This window comes from Aquila chrysaetos, chromosome 1 (assembly GCF_900496995.4).
Source record: "Aquila chrysaetos chrysaetos chromosome 1, bAquChr1.4, whole genome shotgun sequence".
Lineage (NCBI taxonomy): Eukaryota > Metazoa > Chordata > Aves > Accipitriformes > Accipitridae > Aquila > Aquila chrysaetos.
This window is the reverse complement of record NC_044004.1, coordinates 25,604,228-25,624,538: the sequence shown is the minus strand read 5'-3', so window position 1 is coordinate 25,624,538 and position 20,311 is coordinate 25,604,228. Positions and strand designations below refer to the sequence as shown.

Here is a 20,311-nt window from a genome sequence, read left to right as displayed (position 1 = left end):
TTCATAGTTTCCCCAGTAGTCTTTTTATTTGAAAATAGTGCATTTAAGATGACATATTCTTTTCCCAGATTATCCTTCCCCATTTTTGAGAACTGATTTTAAGTTCAAGTCCAGATTTTGACAATGCTATCTATATTGCATTATGATTTAACATTAGCATCCTTTTATTAGAAAAAATGAAATCATACCTGTAAAATTGTCATGTCAGGACGATATTGTTTTCTCAGGCCCATGTCAAACATGAGAAACTTCAGCATTTTAAAAGCATCTTCTTCACTCATATGAAGTAGTAAAACTCCTGCTACAAAACTAAGGCCCTGGCAATATCCTACTTCCTGGTCCAGAAGTGAATAGGCCTTCAAAATATTGTAGAGTGACAGCTGCCCAGCTCCCAGCTGTGCTGAGAAGTACGGATGTGTTGGAAATGTGCGCCCTGTAAAAACAGCTGAAGTTAGTGATTTAAAATAAAAAATAAACAAAAAAACCCCCAACCTTGCCATGTTATCAAATTAAACAGTCTTTCAAAAAGGTAGATTCTTTTGAAAGGTAGATTCTGAGTCAACCCACAGGAAGACCATATGAAAGTTAACAATACAAAACAATCGACTCCTATACTCTACTACTGTTTTGTTACAGTAGTTGCAAAATTAATTTAGAAATTGTCAGGGGAATGGGGACAGTCTGTTGTTTGGAACAGCTGAGTAACTGGTTCTTCAGACTGGCCTTTGATCGGTTTGTGGGAGACTTGATTCAGTGGCTCCATGAGTCACCCAGTCCTCTTTTCTTGATTAAAAACTGTTAGCTTTTAGACAACTATTAGGATCCAGGCACAGACTTAGAACATCTGAGCTCTGTGGGTTGGGGCCCCTTTCCTTTCTTTTTTCTTCTCGTCTTTTTTTCCAGTAAATGTGTCTTTTGTCACCTCCCTCCTTGCCTTGGTCCTTCCCAGTCTTATGGGTCCTTCCTGCTTTCCTGCAGCATGAAGCTCAGACTCTTCCATGAGCTGATCCAGTTCACTAACCTGGCAGAAAAATCCCCTTTTACATGGAGTTAGTTATTCTCCCCTGTCGCTCAGCTGTGTCAGCTCCAGGAAGCATCCCATGAGCACCAGCACAAGTCACAAGTGCTTGGAGAGTGGGAGTAGGTTGTTGGAGCAAACCTTTCTCTTGGTAGCAATGGGTTTTGGATCTATTCCCACATCTCTTTAAACCCCACCCTAAGGTAAACTATACTAATTGTAGAGCTGTAGGAGCACAACTGAGCCATTTCCAGTCCTTCAGTTCTAGAAGAAGATGGTGACTTCCACCCCAGACTGGCTTATCTGTAAACTTTCATACAGAGCTGGAACCCACGTCCTTAAACCAAACCAATCCAACTAGGTAACTTACACAATCAGTTTGACCCACAATATTTACTCAGTGAGTAAAAACTCAATTTGTCTTTTTTTCTGCAGCCCTTACAATACCAAGAATTCTGTAGCTATGTATGTGCTATGATACATGCTATATACATATTATATGAGAGTGCAGCTAATGGAGGCAGCCAACAGACACAGCACTTTGTGCAGCAGTTTCTGGGCTTTGCTTCTTCGAGCTCTTGAGCATCTGGATACTTTGTCAGGGATCGCCAGGGGACTCCTGGGAACCTGGAAGTACTGCTGCTGGCAGGTAAGGCTGAGGCTGTGGTAAAGGTAGCTCTGGCAGCTTCTAACCAACCCTCATCAGCTGCCCTTGATGACAGGGTGCCACAGCCTTTGTTCTAGCTGATCCCTGATTAGGGAGGGTCATTAATGAGTGCACCCTCAGCAAGCCTGCAGATGATACAAAACTGGGAGGAGTGGCAGATACACCAGAGGATCGTCCTGCCATTCACAGGGACCTTGACAGGCTGAAGAAATGGGCTGACAGGAACTTCATGAACTTCAACAAAGGGCAGCGCAAAAATCCTGCAGCTAGGGAGGAACAACCCCACACACCAGTATATGCTGGGGGCCACACAGCTGGAAAGCAGCTTTGCAGAAAAGGACCTGCTCCTTGCCAAGTTGAACATGAGCCAGCAATGTGCCCTTGCAGCAAAGAAGGCTAAGGGTATCCTGGGCTCCATTAGGAGGGCCATTGCCAGCTGTTCGAAGGACGTGATCCTTCCCCTCTACTCAGCACTGGTGAGGCCACACCTGGAGCGCTGTGTCCAGTTCTGGGCTCCCCAGTACAAGAGAGATATGGACATACTGGAGAGAGTCCAGCAAAGGGCCACTAAGATCATGAAGGGACTGGAGCATCTCTCCTGTGAAGAAAGACTGAGAGACCTGGGACTCTTCAGCCTGGAGAAGAAAATGCTCAGGGGGATCTCATCAATGTGCACAAATACCCAGTGGGAGGGAATGAAGAAGAGGGAGCCAGGCTCTTCTCAGTGGTGCCACGGGCAGGACAAGGGGCAATGGGCACAAATTGAAATACCGGAAATTCCACCTAACATAAGAAAATAAATATTTTCTTATTGTAAGGGTGGTCAGACACCAGCACAGGCTGCCCAGAGAGGTTGCGGAGTCTCCATATATGGACATATTCAAAACCTGAGCGAACATGGTCCCAGGCAACCTGCTTTAGATTACCCTGCTTTGAGCAGAGGGGTTGGACTAGATGGTCTCAAGAGCTCCCTTCCAACCTCAACGACTCTGTGATTCCGTGAACAGACACATTAAAGGTTTCACTTCTACAGATTTTTTTTCATAAACTTTTCCAAAAGTAAATATTTTAATTTCTAGGAAAAAAACCCTCCCCCTATCAGATTTCCCCTGTGAAATACCTCAGTGGAGAAGAAACTGGAATGCTTCTTTTGTTCTAGTATTAAGTGGAGCTTGTTTTTCGGCCACCCACTTGTTAAATACCACCCCACCCTTTAGCTCCTGGAACGCTGCTGTGCTGCCAGATAATATCAGAGCTCCTGTTTCAAGAAGACAAAGCCCCGGCAGAGTCCTCCTGCCATCTGGTAGCTGCTCTACCTTGTCACATGGGATTCTGGCATTCAGTTCCTGAGCACATTCCCCCTTGGCCAGGCTGTCACAGAGTTGAACGTTACAGACAAAATATTTCTAACTTCCAAATGAGAAGGAGCTTGTGTTCCTTTGCAAAGGAATCCTCTATCTGAATGACAGATTATTACAGCATGGTCTAAAGACAGACCTGTACTGCCTCGCTCACGCAGCAAGGCTCCTTTCATATAAGTCACGAAGAAAAGTTACAAGCTGAGCAAGAATAAAAATGCAAGGAAGTTCTAAAAAACAGTAAATGGAGGAGGAGCAGAACTGCTGAACTCACAAGCTGATTTGTTTCCGAGTGCCCTGGTGATGATTTAACTTAGAATTTTATCTTTTACTTAGGAGCAAACAACTCCTGGCCCTGCTGAAAAGAGACTCTAAATGAACTGTGATACCTCAAGAGCGCCAGAATGAGAAAGTAAGTACTTACTACTTTATTTTTGAAATGTAATAAAACAAAACATAATTTTCTACTGTGCTCAGCAAATACTCAGTGATGAGTACAGTGGTTTCCTACACTGAGAGCATCTGGAAGTCAATTTACCCTACCTTAGTGAGAGAAGATATCATTTACTGAACATGACTTTGGTGTTCAGGACCTGAAATCCCCAGTGACTGCAGTGGTTGTGCAGGTGGTGCCACAAAAGGAAACACATAAAAAAGCCTTCCGGGAACTGTGGCTTTGTTCTTGTCCATGTAGTGAAATGGCACTGTGACATATAAACTGGGCCAGGAAAGCGGCTGCTGTACCTTACCTCTGCATCCAGATGCACGCTGCTATCCTCATTCTCCAGAAGCGCTATTTACAGCTGAAGATGCATCTATTCAACTAAGTGTGAGCAATACTATTACGGCATTGGCTCATACTGTGTTAGCAAGACCTCTCTACCTTAATTTTGGTAAATTTTTTTAAATATTATAACCGCATGTTGCAAGAACATAGGTTTTTCGCAAGGGAGAAGTGCATGCTTTCAGAAGGATTCTTAAAGATTTAAGAGAAAACTCTTCTGATAGCCTGAAGGTATGCAAGTCAGAACATGCAAATTCCTTCTAGCTGCCTATCCGGTTATGCTCTCTGTTACTGTGCAGCACTACTCTATTTCAATGTGAATCACTAGGAAACTAGGAAGTCTTCAGCTTCCTAAGTGTCATGTTACTTGAAATAATAGGGCCCAATCCTTCCCTCAGCTAATGGGCTAGCAAATAGCTCCCCAGCAAAAACAACACTTTGCATGAAAACCACCATGAAGTTACCAATTTGCCAACACATGCAGTCATTTGTTTCTACAAGCAGAGCACACAGCTAAGATGAGAAAGTATTCATGTGCAGAACCAGGCAGAAAATATGAACAGCTTGCTGAGCCAGCAAGCCCCAGTCTGCTGTGTGAGCCAACCAAACTCAGACTGACTGTGCTCCCTACTGCCCAGGAGTTGTCCCACCCCTCTCACCTCCGCTGAAGGTGTTCAATTCACTAACTCAGCACAAAACTATTCACCCCTTACTGAGGCACTTCAGTGCGACAGAATCCCAACGTTCATTGCCAGGGGTATCAACGCCAGGTATGCTGACTTGATCGATAGGTACTTGCTAGCAAATGATCTCTGGCTGCATATAAATGTCTTTCTCAAAAACAAAAGATGGGTTCTGGCGCTGTGCGATCCAGGGGAATTCCTAGAATTGGTGTGACAAAGTCTGGAGGGAAACAATTTACCTACGTTGCAACTGCCTATTCCCAGCTGGCATTAAGGCTGCTTGGAGTGTTACTTTCCCAGTGCCAATTTGAAACCTAACAGGCCTGTCAAGTAAGGGAAAGTGAAGATGGCATCAACCATCACCCTCCCCACCTCAGCTGACACCAGTTTCTGCAGAAACATGCCTGTTCCACCAGATTCTTGTTTTCTATGCACTGCCTTGATATTTTGACTCACTCTACCAAGTGTTGCAAAAAAGGAGAAAATATTCTCATTTACCATATAAAGCTTAGGTCACCATCTAAACTTGACGAATCTTCTCACAGTTCAGTACCTGCTGAAGATAGTCTGCACATTGAGTTACTAAGCAATAGGTGCCCCTGGATAGCTCTGGGTATAGGTTATCAGGCAATTCTTCCATGTGGAAGAAAAGGGGTATAGCCTTTCATTTGTAATGAAAAATACTCAAATACTGTTTGAGTTGTTATAAAGAGCAGAAGTATGATGGGACAACTCTGTACTACTTCTTTACAGAAAAGACATAAGTGAAAATAATACAATAGTTATTAATCATTCAGATCAAACCAAGTACAGATTTTCCCATAAATTTTTATCATTCTATCACATGACATTTGGTTACTTGCAGTGCATAACTTCCCCTGATGGGAGTTTTTCATGGCAAATTAATTTAATCAAACTTAGTGATTATGGACCTCTTAAATTGCCCCCCACAAATCCTCAGACCCAAATCACACACCCCACAACACAAGCCTGTTTTAAGTTCTGTTATGCTTTGGAAGACATTATTAATTTTTTTCCTTTATTAGGAAAGAGCATAATCAACACTGCGTTAATTGTGGGATTATCCTACACACAAGAGCTGGGATCCTCTTGGTAAAACATCAGCTCCTGGTTTCTCAGAAGATAAACTGAATTAAAATATACAAGGGAGGAGAAAACAATATCTTAAAAAATTATCCACAACTGTATATTCATGAGGATCATCTGTAGATTATCTGTAGAAACTTCCAATTCAGCCACATACCAGTGATGTGTTATAAACTTGCATCAGATGGCTTACATTCAAACACATATACTTTTGCCAGGGTGAAGGTTAGACATGTGAACATCTGACTCAACAATCGCATATATTTGAATAATTAGTGTCACATTAGAATTTTTAATGACTGCAACAAATTCCACAGAATACTTAACCCAGATAAGGAGCAGCCATGTGCTGCCTGGGGGCAGGACTGGAGAGAAAACGGAACAGCCTTCACGAGGGAAGATGAAGATGCCAAAAAGTACCTCTGTGAGGTCTACGAAACAAATGGCTGACTTGTGAGAGCTTCTGAGATGGAGAGGTTGCTCATACTGATACAGACCTTAACAAAACCATCTGGGAGCAGCAGCAACCAGAGACAGTAACAATGCTTAATACTGATCCACATCTTACAGAGCATACTGACTTTTGGTCTTTCTAAATGTTCCTGGGTTTCATTATGGTCTTAGTCTAGCAGTGGCAAGAGTCAATCAACAAAAGACAATCTCACACAAGGGAATTAAAAGTGATAAAGGAAGAGGCCCAGGAAAAGTAAAAGGAAGGGTTAAGAATGGCATAATTTTTTTGAGGTATACAAAGACTGCTATTTTACAATTATCTGACGCAATCTCTTCTGCTCCTACCCTAAAACAATCATTTCATTCCATTTAGACTTCCCTTTCTCATGTTTCCTTCTACTATTAGAAAAAACCTTTTAAGCTTTGAACAATAAAAGTGAGGGAAAATGGAAAACTCGACTCAATAAGAGCAAAAGCCTGCCTGAAGCCCACCTACCAGTCACTTCAAATCTAAGAGCCTTGGTTCCTAACCTCTCTCTACTAAATTCAATGGACTATAGTATATGCGCCTCCACAGACCAATTCATGGTCCCTAAACCAGGAGGCAGCTACTGCTTAAAATTAGGCAGCGTGAATAACCTGCCTTAAAAAGAGCCTTTTTAAAAAGTATTATTAAAAAGACCTTTTTTCATAATTGTTTTAATACAAGTAAAAATACCAACTGCTAGCAGCTATCCATTAAAAAAAAAGAAAAAAAAGCAAAGAGCAAAACTTATGCATTATTTCAAGTAGAAGTGTTTAACAGAGACAGCAAACACTGGACATCAGGAATGAATAGCACATGATTCAACAGTCTGCACTTAAATATTGACTTCCTTTCTTGACAATTTGTATTCCATGTGCCTGTGGAGTTCACTGTCAGTATCTGAAATACAGATGCATTACAGTTACATCTAGCAACCTCTTATTACCACAAGTTTCAAAGGATCTCTGTGCTTGAAATGCAGATTTTGCATTTTCCTAATGGTGTCAAGTAATAGTTGTCACTTATACCAGATTAAAAGCAGTTCTTACCAACAACCTATTATTAAATGGTGAGAGGCTTTTTGTGTGTTACCCTCTCTTATTTAATTCTCTTCCAGAGATCATAAAACCCTTATTTTAATTTCAGACCACTACTGTACTTACCTAGGTCAATAAGTATTGCATGTTGTTGAGAAGTTAGTTGTTTTAGGAGTTCTTTATAAGGTGTGTCCTTTGGTGGTTGTTTACTCGGAAACTGGTGTTTAAGGTGGTATTGCTCTGCTAGAAACTTCCAGATCTCCCCACGGTGGTGACGTGGTACTCCTGAGAGAAGAAAGTCATTAAAACAGTAATTTGTACTCATACTGAGGGTTCAGCTATAGCTGAGTTAACAGGATTGAGGAACTGAAGATCTGTATCTGCTAGGTATGCAAGCAGATCCCTATCTGCTAGATCCGTATCTGCTATCTCCAGTAGACCATAGCAGCAGATCAAACTACAGTGCTTATACTTCCTCAACCAATGAAAGACATCAGCATCTTAACAGGAGAGATTTAAGTTAGAAACAGGGTGAGCTGTCTAAGTCTAAGGTTACTGCTTACATCCAGTCTTGGAAGTACCAGAAGAGGCAGCAAAAATTGCAATACTTGCCTCTGAAAAGTTATATGCTGTCCTGGTTTCAGCTGGGATAGATTTAATTTTCTTAAACCACGACATATGCTTATCTCCCATTTTTCCATGTAAAGTACACAATAAAGCACTGCAATAGAACTAATTAACATTTTTCATTAATATAGCACTGACACTGTTGTTAGGAGTAAGTTTTAGGAAGGTAGGATACACACATACCAAAAGTATAAACACGTACAAATGAGATGTGATCTAGAGACTACAACAGAAGGCAGATAATCAGAAAGCAAGTTTTGTATTTCTAGTTTTGCTATTGGTTTGCTGAATGACTGGTACACGTAAAAATGTTCTAAAGCTTGAATTTCTTTCTCTATAAAAAAGGACGATACTACTTAACTATTTCACATAGGTAATGGTAGCCTTCATTTGTATCTATACGCAAAGCTCTCAAAGTAACAGAAAGGTTATTGTTACACGCATACTTTATTCAGCACAAGACTGGCACTATTAAATCATCTACACAAGAAATCAATACACTATTCTTTGCGAAAGTATTCCATCTAATCCATGATGTATTGGAACCAGATATTACAGTTTGAAGTAACTTACAGCTTAAAGTTTTTTGGACTCCTTTTTTCTTTTGGTACGTATGTAACATACGGATGACAACAACAATCGGAGAAATCAAAATTGACTCAAGCATACAACTTACATGGAAAGATAACAAAACATATTAAAGCAATTTCACTCCCTTCTCTCATCTAAGCACAAAAGGATATGAATTTATGTCTGCAATACTCATTTTTATTACACTATCATAATCCAGAGACAATTGCTTGAAAATGAAATGCTAGTAGAAATGTATAATATTTGAATCCACACCCCAAGGGTATTTAGAGAACATTTCTGTAAATTACTTTAGGGAACTTAAACCCACTTATCAAAAAGTCTCCAACACGAAATAGTGAGGGAAAGTGCTGTTTCAGACACTGAATGAGTCAGGTCCTCCTTTTCAGATACACATCTAAAATCCCATTAGCTTCAGTAAGGTTGAATGTGTCACATAGGGTAGCACTGGCTTAATAGTGCACATTTACAGCTGCAAAATTACAAATTAATTAAAATTCCCTTTAAGGAAGTAGTCAGATATTAAATTTATCTCTGTATGCTGCATCGTACATGTAAAATAAAGTATTCAGTTTACTACTTCCTAAATGAAAGATGCACTATATTTAAACATGTACTACAGTGTACATTATAGGTCAACACTATATGTTTGTTATCCTAATTTAAGCCCCATGCTTATTGAAACCTGCATTTCTTACCTGTTTGCCTTGCTAACTCAAGTTATTTTTAATGGTTTTGGTCTAAACTAGAACTTGCTAAACTCAATTTAAATGCATTTTTCATTTCTGCATATGTATGAAATTTGACATCACTCCAAGAACTCTGACACAATTTAGGTCTAGAGAGCAGAGCATAATAATAGCATCAAGAGCTAGGGTTAATTTCCCCTTCTACTGGCTATTTGCACGTGCTTTTTATTAGCAATCCACTAAGCAGGGCTTTATTTATTTATTTACTTATTTTGCATCATTCCAAGTTTTTTAAGTTTTATTTTGAACTCCAACAGAGGCCAGCATCACTAGACTATCAAGCAAACCAAGTTTTTCTCATGCTCAAATACTGACTGGACAGAGCCCTTTACTTACATGAATGGAAGGAAACCTGTGATAATGAGCTTTCCTTACTCTGCAGAGATTTGTGCTTGGGGCATTTGATATTGTTAGAAATCCAGACTTACCTAGTCATCTTAAATGGACAATTTGGTTTAACTTGCTTGAATAATTGCATATAGGCAGGTGCAATAGAACTATAAAAACCTCCTTGGAGTAGCCATCTTCACCGTCGGCTACATAGAGCACTCAGCGTAAGGCCTTTGGGTCCAACCATGGCACAAATAACATTTGAGTAATAACCCAATTTCTTAGAATATTTATAAAACAACCTTAGGTTATATTACTTCTGATGCAGTGGAGAGAGGGGCTGGTTGCTCAGCCCTGCAGTTGTGAGGAAGACTGTAAGTGGTGTTTGCAGGTAGAATGTGTTGTTGAACTCAAAAAAAAAAAAAAAAAGGCAGTTCTACAGAGATATCCATGGATACTGTTTGTATACACACATACTACCCAGGCTGGAAGAGAGAATTTCCAGATAATAGTGCAGACAGTTTCTTCAGTTATTTACACAGTCATTTCTTTGGCATTATCCAGGCTTTTTTCTTTAATTATAACTTTTAATTTATAAAATCAGATTGCAACAATTGTAATGCATTGAAGTACTGTACAGCTCTCCTGTAGGGACAAATGTTATTAAAAAATGAATACCAAGTACTGTAACTCCAGTAATAAAATTGCAGCTACCACTGAAAGGGACTGTTACTTCCATACACATAACCATGAAGATACTGAACATTGTTACTTGTTTAGTCAGCAACCTGAGGAACAGCTCTAGTGAGAATCTGGTTATAAGGAGTGCTTAAGAAGTCACTCTATTCCTTTTCTAATATAATTTACATGCATTTCAACAACTCAAAATAACAAACTGTGCTTACCTTGCCCAACAGCAGAGTGTATTTTTTCCACATCAAATTTAATCTTTGACCTTCCAGGTGTACTCAACATTTTTTCCCAAATCAAAGTTACATCTTTCAAGCATGGTGTGATTTCTTCATAGTCAAGTTTCAGACGTCTGTTCTGCAAATTGTTTTCTGAAGCTAGGAAGTGGTATCATGAATGCACCAGTTAATACTGTTTACTCTTTGTAAAACGGATTAATAGAACTTAGAACTTCCATCATGCAATCCACCTAAAATTAAACCCTATTAATTCTGAAATATTACATATCTAAATTTTTGTGATTGTGGGATGTTTTGGTTTTGTTTGGTTGTTGTTTTTGTGGGTTTTTTTAAGATATTATATGTAATATTAACTGTGTTTGGCCTGTTAAATTAAGTTGCTTACAGCTAATCAACTCTTAAACCTAAAGAAACAAGAAAGATGATGACTAATGAAATAAACACATTTTCCTAACAGGATTTTTCAATTTCCAAGCTCTTAAAAACAATTAGTGCAGCAGACCTACACCAAATAAAAACACAAACCCAATACAGTAATCTATTTCTTATGCATACAGCTCCATAATAATAATAATAATAATGACAAAGTAAAAAAATTAAAGGTGAACATTCACATGTCCATTTTTATATACTACATAAAAAGGGAAGTTCAAGTATAGAAAAGTTCAGAACCTTGAAAACAAATAGGACTATAAACACTATATATACATGAGGCTCTCAAAGACTCCACTGAAGAAATCAGAACAAAGGTCAATGCAATGCATAACTCAGTCTTAAGTAAGACATTTTAGATCATCAGAGCTCCTGGAGCAGAGGTGCATTCTAGTATTGGTGATTTTCTCAGATGACAATTTATAAGAATATTGCACTGTATCTTCATGTGTTATCTATAACGGATTAAAAAAAAATTAATCAATAGCTGGGAAAGCATCAAAGAACCATGGCAAAAATGAAAATGAATTCTGTAGCCAAGTGTTAATTCCGAAGTTTAGAAGTGGCGTAAGAATTTCAAGGGACTCCTGGCAAAGCTTTTAAGTTTTGTTTCTGTGGGGACATTTTAGTACTAGAATGTACCTGGAAAAAAGGGTTTATTAATGGCATTCATGTAAACTAAATAATAAAGCACCTTTTGGGACAGTGGATGAATTTGTGCAGTTCCCAAGACTGAAAAAACAGAAGAGGTCTTTCAGCTCAGATGGAGAAAAAAGATGTAGTACAGATGAGAGAGAAAAATGTCAGACATCTATTCCTAAAAGCCATGAAATGCTGAAAGAAAAATGCTATAAGGAAACTGAGATGAAGCTACAAAGAGAGCACTAAGGAGTGACAAACTGTGGTAAGTCTATGGAGAATTTAACAACATGGATATTTGGGCTGTAATGTGGCTGAGTACTCAACACACCTAGTTCCACGACAAGAGCTCTGGGATATGGTCAGCAGCTCTCTACTTGCAAAAATGAGCAGAGCACAGGTTCAAAAGACATAAAGGACTGAAAAGGTTCTATAGTATTAAACAAAAATTAAAAAAATACTTCTCAATAACACCCATTGAGCAAATTACAAACAACATGATTTGGAACCATGTTTATGAAATAGTGTATCATGAAGTAACCATGGTTTTTAATTAAGTTGCCATGATGTATTCACAGTACTTCATTGTTGTGATGATGCGTTACTGTAATGCTAACAAGATACTCTCATTTTGAGGACATTCTGCCATACATCATAAGCCTACTGCTAGTTTTAATGATTTCACAGTATGAACTCACAAAATCACACTCCTATGCATTACAGTCTTGAGACAATCTATGTTAAAAGGATGTTATCTTTCGTTAGTTTGACTCTCCATTGTTTGTTTGTTCAACTTGTTTATATAAATTTACTAAATAGTTAAAAATCACTTGAAATTTACATGGCCCACAATGGCACTAAAATAGCCAACACACTAAGCTCATCTTGTTCTGAGATCTGTATCTGCAATTAAGGTTTATTAGATTATCAAATTCTAAAAGTCGCAAAGGGTTAGCTTGTCCTGTACTCCCACTGGCTAAAACAAGATTCTAGATTTTAAAAATGGAAAAAGAAAAGAACTGTTTATATTTGGGAAGGGTCCACCTTACTTCCTTATCCTGTAGTTGCTTTCACATGTTAATGATTTCATTCAATGAGGTTATTCATGTGAGTTATGATGTTACCTAAGTGTTTGCAAGATCTGGACCTCATAGTATTTATTTTTGACATTTTCGAATTTAGTTTTTGACTTTTGACTTCAAAGTAGTGTATTTCATTTTAAAACATTATGTTGGCTGCACACGTACTAACACATGCTTTACCCATCCTGATACAGACACCTGTAGCTTAATTTTACTCCTTAGGGTTTTTTTTATTCCTGGTTTCTTGTTGCTTTTGATTTTTCCCTGTAGATTATATTCAGTGTTTAACCATAGACCCATGTAAATACAAGCACTGACTTGTGTGTCCACACTGAAAGTGATTGTGTATCTAAATTCTTTGTCAACTTCTTCACATTTTCTTCAGGTCAAATACAACACATTTATATATTAGAATATTAAAAAAAACCCTTAAAACACAGGTAGCATTGTATGGAGATAACTTATAAATGGCATTTAAGTTTCAGCTTATATGAAAACAAACTCAGAGAAATCTTTCAATGTTCTGTCTTTTGCAAACAAGTGTTTTCTAGTGCTTGGCAACTTTCCAGTCTTTTCAGACTTTTCTGCTTTATTCAATTTTCTTATGCCATGTGCAAAAATGTGACAGTGGGAATGACATATAAGGACTGAGGAGAGAAAATGTCTTTATCAACAAGCTTAGATACTGACACTACCCAATTCCCAATATCACACTTAAGCATTATCAGTAAAGATGCAACATACTGTACATTTAATATTTTGTTCAGTATTACACAGTAGTACTCTGAGAATTATTACTGCATGTAAAATATTTGCTTTTACTTCCCAGAGACAAAAGCATCAGAACATGTGGCATTACATTACAAAGCTGTGCTCACTGCAGCATAGTCATCTGTTTTTTCAAGTACTGTCTCACCATCTAACCTCTTAAATGCAGCAGCTACCTAGGACAACTTCCTTACTCCACGGTGCATACTGCACAGCCTGGGTCTTCAATCATGCCAACACCCGTCTCATTTATTCAATAACTAGCTTTAGACATGCTCATCTTAGTGAATTTGTGACGGTTTTGCAATTGTTTCTTTTGGGCAGACAAAATTGGAGCATCTGATTAAACTTGTTAAAATTTTTATGGATATTAATGTCCTGCAGTTGCCAAAAACTTGACTGCAGGCTGTAGATTCCAATAACTTGAATACAAGAGGATTTAAAAAAAAAATCAGGAATATAAATATACAAACCAGAGAAAATTAATTTCTAAATGCTAGGTTCCATAAAAATTCCAAGTTACAGAATGACTTGATAGAAGCTTATTTATGACAGCACTGCTCTAAGCTGAAGGGATTGTATAAATCATTGCTCTCAGTACCTCTTTCTCCAGGTCTTGACCCCTTAGCCAAGGGAATTGTATACCTGGTATCCACAGCTGTATTTTATTTTACTGGATTAGCAAGTACATTCACTGGGAACACGCCTGCCACCTGTAGGGTTCTTATGAAATTCAGGTATCAGGTATTCTTCAGATATCAGGGTTGAAATAGAGAGCTGTTCTACTAGGAGCAAATAGCCTACAGGTGGACTAAGTGTTCTGGGAGGCCATATACAACATCTCAGAGAGGTGTCTTCTTCCAGTCAGGAGTCTTAGCCCAAGTTTAAAGAAGGATTTCATGTTTGGTATACTGACCTTTCCACATGGCTGGGCCCTTTCTCTACACAGTTCTTCTTGCTGGAGGACAATCCTTCCTCAAGTTTACACAAAGGCAAAGAAGAATTGCTATTTTCATGCCAGGTACCTCACCTCTTGAGGATCCAGGTGCCTGCTCCCTTCCTGAACATCTAAAATCATCCAGGTAAACATTTCTGTCCTCATCATTCATCTCTTCAAAGGAACAGCTCTCAAGGGCAATCACTTGTGATTCTGTATGCAGCTGCCACAATAAAATGTGTATTCTTAATCAGCTGCATTTTATATGTAAAAATTGCCACCACAACGGATTTGTTGCAGCTACGCATTCATCCACAAAAAAATTTTGGTTAAGAACAACTGCAAATTCTAGTTTCTCAAGCTCCTTCTCATCACCCTTCTGACTGATCTAAGTCATTATTACTCTATACAAACCTTGCTTGCACAGTGTGTGTGCTACTGCAGGCACCCATAGTTTCAAGTCCACAACCAGCACCTTAAGAACTTCAATTCAACTTCAAGACTGGCTAAACAGGATGTTGCAATGACCAATACATAGACAATGACCTATGGATGCGAATGTAGAAAAGAATTCAGTTCATGATAGTGATTGTGCTGAATTCCTTGTCAGAGCTTCTAGACAGCAGACTAAAAAACCCCAGCCATGGTAAAACTAAAAGAGTACAAATTAAGATCAAGCCAACAAATAATAAGGTGAAGTGATAAAAAAATAAGTCTAAATTGTCACCTACACTAATGAGAGCTGAGGGAGATGCTGCTAAACTGATTTACCTATATGTTCCTAAAATGTTTCATTAAGGCTTGGCCCAAACCACTGCCAAGGCCACAGAGCAAGCCAAAGAGTGAACTTGTATTGCAGTAGGGTGTAATCAAGAACTTCACCAACCTTGTAACTTCTGGTTTTCTTTCTCCATTCTGAGGAGCAGTATCTGCTGAATAATGGCTTTCTTCCACAACTCGCGAAGCTCACGGGGTGTTCGTTTCCTTTCTTCTTTCAGTGGCCCAAAAGGGCCATCTTCACACACTGGTTCCAGTGGGGATCTGGGTGGAAGTTCTCCCAATTCGGGGTAATCTTTAAAAGACAGAAGCTGTTGTGAACTACTTAACTTTTCATGAATAGGTGAGTGAAGGGACACATTTTGAAAGCTTGCAAATATATACATACATATCTACACATGCACACAAATACATACATATATAGGAGGTAATACCAAGCAAGGTTTCCCAAATGACAGTTTCAAGCAGATTTACAAGCTGCTTCTGAGTAAGAATCATGTGGGCCAAAGCCTGGAACTTTTTTTTCTATAACCTGATAAAAACATTGTACCGTACGCCAAGACCATGGCTTGCTAATTACAGCTTTACAAGGACAGAACTAAAAAGCAAAGGCAAGTTTGAGAAATTGCAAAAAATACAACCTACAGCTGAAACCAGGCATTACTCAAATAGCAGATCAAATCAAATATAGCACCCACATAATTTAAAGAATAATCTCTAAACTGTGTTTAACAAAGAAAACACACACCCTTAGCTGCACAAACACAACACCCCCTAAGGCCATACAATGGGATTATTACCAGTTCTTAAAGTAAACATGCAGAAAGGAGACAGGCACCTAAGACGTGTTTGCTCTCACTTCTAATTTTTAACCATACCATAACCTTCTGCACTTATTCTTTTAGCTTCAGCTAGTCTAACACAAAATGTATCTTTTTGTCAAGCATGCAAGGTAATTCTAAGACGACTGAAAACACTAAAAAAAATAAGGGAAAATTACAAAAAGTCTCAGGCAAATTGAAAAATCTTTTCTTTTTGGAGAAAGGGTAAACAGCATTGTTTTTAATCAAGTTCTCAACATAAGAAGCCTAAGTTCCTACACTTTGTTTTCTTAACCCCTGCTATAGTATCACTTAATTTTGTTGTTTTATACAGCTGCTTTGAAGACTCAGTAGTCTTTGATATAACCTGTACCTAGAAGACAAATTACTCAATTCACCACCTTTAAAATGAACGGTCAAAACCACCCATCTCTTCCTACCAAATCCCAAGTGGAAAGCCATCGCAACAGCACTTCTGCTTCTGCCAAACAGAATGGCTGTGAAATGTCTCCCCGACGACAAGCTGACCAGTTATACATGCAAGAAAATGCTTTAAAATCAGTGCAACAAAAACCATTCCCAGGACTCTCCAGCCAAGGAGAAGTACATCTGTGCATGCTATTTCAAATAGCTCCTGAGAAGGGGCATTCCTGAAACAAGTATTCTGAAGGTAGCTCAGTGGTCCATTTCTTTATCATTGCCTAGCATAGTGATAAGGATTTTGAATTAAACACACACATTTCATCTCTAAAACCTAACAAAATATGCAGGTTTTCACCCCTTCAAATTCTGCTCAGAATGCTACCATATATTGACTCACATGGTTCATATGCAGCTATTCTTTTCTTGTTTGTTCAAAGACACTCACACAACTGAGCTCAGATGACTAAGTAAGAATGGAAACGTTCACAGCTGTTGGCTTCTGCTTTTCTAAGTTTTGCCACTGTCAATCTTTTCCTCTCAAGGAGTCAGAGACAAATAGGGTGCGTCCAAATACCACCTGTTTCCTTATACAACCTTTATTTGCTTGTTATCACAGTTAAATTCAAGGGCTAAAATATACATATAAAAATAAATGCAACATTTTCAGCTAGCAGAACAAATTAAACCTTTACAAATTTGCACTCTGGATATAAGTGTGGATAGCCACACTTCAGGTATCTACAGCATTTCAGAGAACAACAAACTTCATGGGACTGAGAATTAGGCAAAGGACAAAAATTCAACACTTTAATGGCAATCACAATTTGTTACAAAGAGAAGTAGGAAACCCTGACAGATGCATTCAGAAATACAGCTGGTCATGAAAAACATCAATACAATGAAGAAATATTATATCCCTTAAAAGAAACTGGGAAACATTAATTTAATCTTTTTCTTTACAGGTACATGGAAAGACTTCTGTGGGCTAAGATCTGCCATTATGAAAGAGGTTAGGTAAATGTCACCAGGTGGAGAAGAAACACACACTTGATAATTCTCAACTTTGTTGACAATGAAAGGAAGATAATTTTGATTTGATTGTTGTTTCTGATGCACATACTATACTGTCAACAGTGTTCTGTACATTTTGTTATGTAGACTGACTACATATACTAGCTTTCATCCCAATTTTTCTTAGTGCATATTAAGACAACTTTATAAGGGAAATGCTCTTAAGGATAATGCTGGTAGAACTAGCTTAATTTGCTTGAATAAAATAATAAACTTAAAAAAAAAATAAAAAGACCATCTTCAAGGAAAGTTGTTAATTTCCTCTAAGGCTGCATTACATGCACAAAACAACACCACTGTAAGAAAGAGGAATTAATGAAAACAGTCACCAAACATCAATGCAAAAAGTAAAAGTGATACAGACAGGAACACCCACATCTACTGTATGCTATCTGTAGTCTGTTCACTTCTTGCTATATTCTCATAGCATCCAATATAGAATGCACACACATCTTGGGGGAAAAATCTCTTCTCAGCCTACACATCCTCTCAGTGGTTTATGAATCTCTTTTAGAGTCAGGTATGTATTCTGGTTTTACATATTTATATATGCACGTATGTGTTAGAAAATACCAGACTATCTACAGGGACAGTTTATGGTTACCTACTTGCCCCAAAAAACAGGCTGGCAAAACACATGCAAGGAAATGGATTAAACACATTGCATTCCTAAAGCAAGAATGAACATATCCAATGCCTAGAATCTTCCTGTCTTTACCATACACATTCTACTTTCTCAGTGCAAATTTTGTGGATTGGTCTTCAAGTACCAACTTAAAAAAAGATGACCTTCTAATTTATTGGAAATGTTACTCCCTTATCATCCTCCAGTGATCAAACTGTGGCAACACCTGAACGACTGCAAAGCATTAATTACTCAAGACCATGGTTCTGCTTCCATTTAGGCTGAAAATTTCTTGTCTATTACTAACCTGGTAAGATCAGTATTCACTAAAAGAAATTTAACTCACAGTGCTTAAGGCTATAAAAGAAAACAGAAAGGTTACAAAATTCTATAGGCTGAACAATTACGATTATCAACCCTACCTCTTAATTCCTCTGTGGAAGAGTCCTAGGCTTGATTTTGCCTTCCAAATTGGTGCTCCTTTTCTATCTTTTCTTTCTTTCTTTCCTCTTATCACTTGTGGACATTTAACAGAAAGTCTAAAGTCTACTCTGATAAAGCGCAACACATTCACAACCGGCCTTCCCTCCCACCTCCATGCTGGCATGTGGCAGGATGTATAGAATCCAAAATGAACCTGTTTAACTGCTCAGGCAGCCTGTCTAAAGTTTGCAGAGTTGCATCAGCTGTTTGGCTGGTAAAGGAGGGCGGGGAGGTGGGATGTGCAGGTAATCCCTCAAAGCAAAGTAAAAAACCAGACATTTGGTAAGTCAACACTAACCCATGTCCATGAATATACAACAAGGTGATCAACAGACATGCCATCCGGCTTCCAGATCCAGAACAGACAACAGTAGAAATGCTGTAACAACAAACTGAGTATTTCATTATTATGCACAAATGAGCCGGAGGACAGCAGAGAAAGCAAAGATAAATAGTAGAGCAATTCAACTGAACGTAACCGGGAGCTCACATTCCACTGAATCAAACTGCCATGTGTTAAAATCCAAGTAATGCGCAGCCTTCAAAACTTTTATGAGATTAGTGAGTGCACTTAAGCAGGACCTGAACACTTCAGGACACACTGAAAGACTGCTTCCCTGTTCATCTGCCAATCTCATCTGCCAACCTTGTCAGCTCTTGTTGACTCCTGTTCCATATTTGACCTGTACTCCTTTCAAATATGTTGCTCCATTCCCTGCAGCTTCCATATAAAATTCTACCTCCATACGTGGTACTTCTACAAGCCTACCACACTTCTACTCTTTAAGGTTCAGGATTGGACAAGCTGACTCAATAACTATTATTATATTTTATCAATACACAGGTTATTTTCCATTTAAAGTTCATACTTGGACTACCCTTCAGAATTACTCTTCTGTGCAATGCACTCCTACAAGTCTGTGGGTCCAAACTAAGTATTCCTCCAGAAACAGTGTACTTCACTGGGAAAACCACCAGCTTTCCTGTGCTTGTAAGAACTTCTGCAAGGTAATGAACTGCAGATGAAACTGCTCATGAAGCAGATGGAAATGTTGCACAAATGTACTAATGCATCCATATGTACCTCAAAAGCACTGCTCTGATGCTCCCACCACTTTGTATTGGGTTTGTGTGGCAAGGTTTTGGTAGCGGGGGCTGTTACAGGGGTGGCTTCTGTGAGAAGCTGCTAGAAGCTTCCCCTATGTCCAACAGAGCCAATGCCAGCCGGCTCCAAGGCGGACCCACCGCTGGCCAAGGCCAAGCCCATCAGTGACAGTGGTAGTGCCTCTGGGATAACAGATTTAAGAAGGGAAAAAAAGTGGGCACAGAAACTGCAGCTGGAGAGAGGAGTGAGAGTATGTGAGAGAAACAACCCTGCAGACACCAAGGTCAGTGAAGAAGGAGGGGGAGGAGGTGCTCCAGGCGCCGGAGCAGAGATTCCCCTGCAGCCCATGGGGAAGACCATGGTGAGGCAGGCTGTCCCCTGCAGCCCATGGAGCTCCACGGTGGAGCAGATATCCACCTGCAGCCCGTGGAGGACCCCGTGCTGGAACAGGTGGATGCCCAAAGGAGGCTGTGACCCCGTGGGAAGCCCGTGCTGGAGCAGGCTCCTGGCAGGACCTGCGGATCTGTGGACAGAGGAGCCCACGGAGCAGGTTTTCTGGCAGGAATTGTGACCCCATGGGGGACCCATGCTGGAGCAGTCTGTGCCTGAAGGACTGCAGCCCGTGGAAGGGACCCACGCTGGAGCAGTTCATGGAGGACTGTCTCCTGTGGCAGGGACCCCACGCTGGAGCAGGGGAAGAGTATGAGGAGTCCTGCCCCTGAAGACGATAAAGCAGCAGAGACAACGTGTGATGGACTGATCACAACCGCCATTCCCCGTCCCCCTGAGC

The 20,311-nt window shown here is 39.3% G+C and overlaps 1 protein-coding gene across 11 annotated transcripts in view; it reads right to left on the bottom strand.

Annotated features, from left to right (window-relative positions):
• The window catches only part of TBC1D1 (TBC1 domain family member 1), a 122,851-nt gene that overhangs the window by 13,079 nt on the left and 89,461 nt on the right, over nucleotides 1-20,311 (bottom strand). For all 11 annotated transcript variants that reach the window (XM_030021243.1, XM_030020935.2, XM_030021515.2 and 8 more), the window contains 4 exons: nucleotides 15,103-15,288; nucleotides 10,335-10,496; nucleotides 7,259-7,417; nucleotides 189-433 (listed from right to left, as the gene is read on the bottom strand). In XM_030021243.1, the coding sequence (XP_029877103.1) occupies nucleotides 189-433; nucleotides 7,259-7,417; nucleotides 10,335-10,496; nucleotides 15,103-15,288 (752 nt within the window). The remainder of the gene's footprint in view (nucleotides 1-188; nucleotides 434-7,258; nucleotides 7,418-10,334; nucleotides 10,497-15,102; nucleotides 15,289-20,311) is intronic.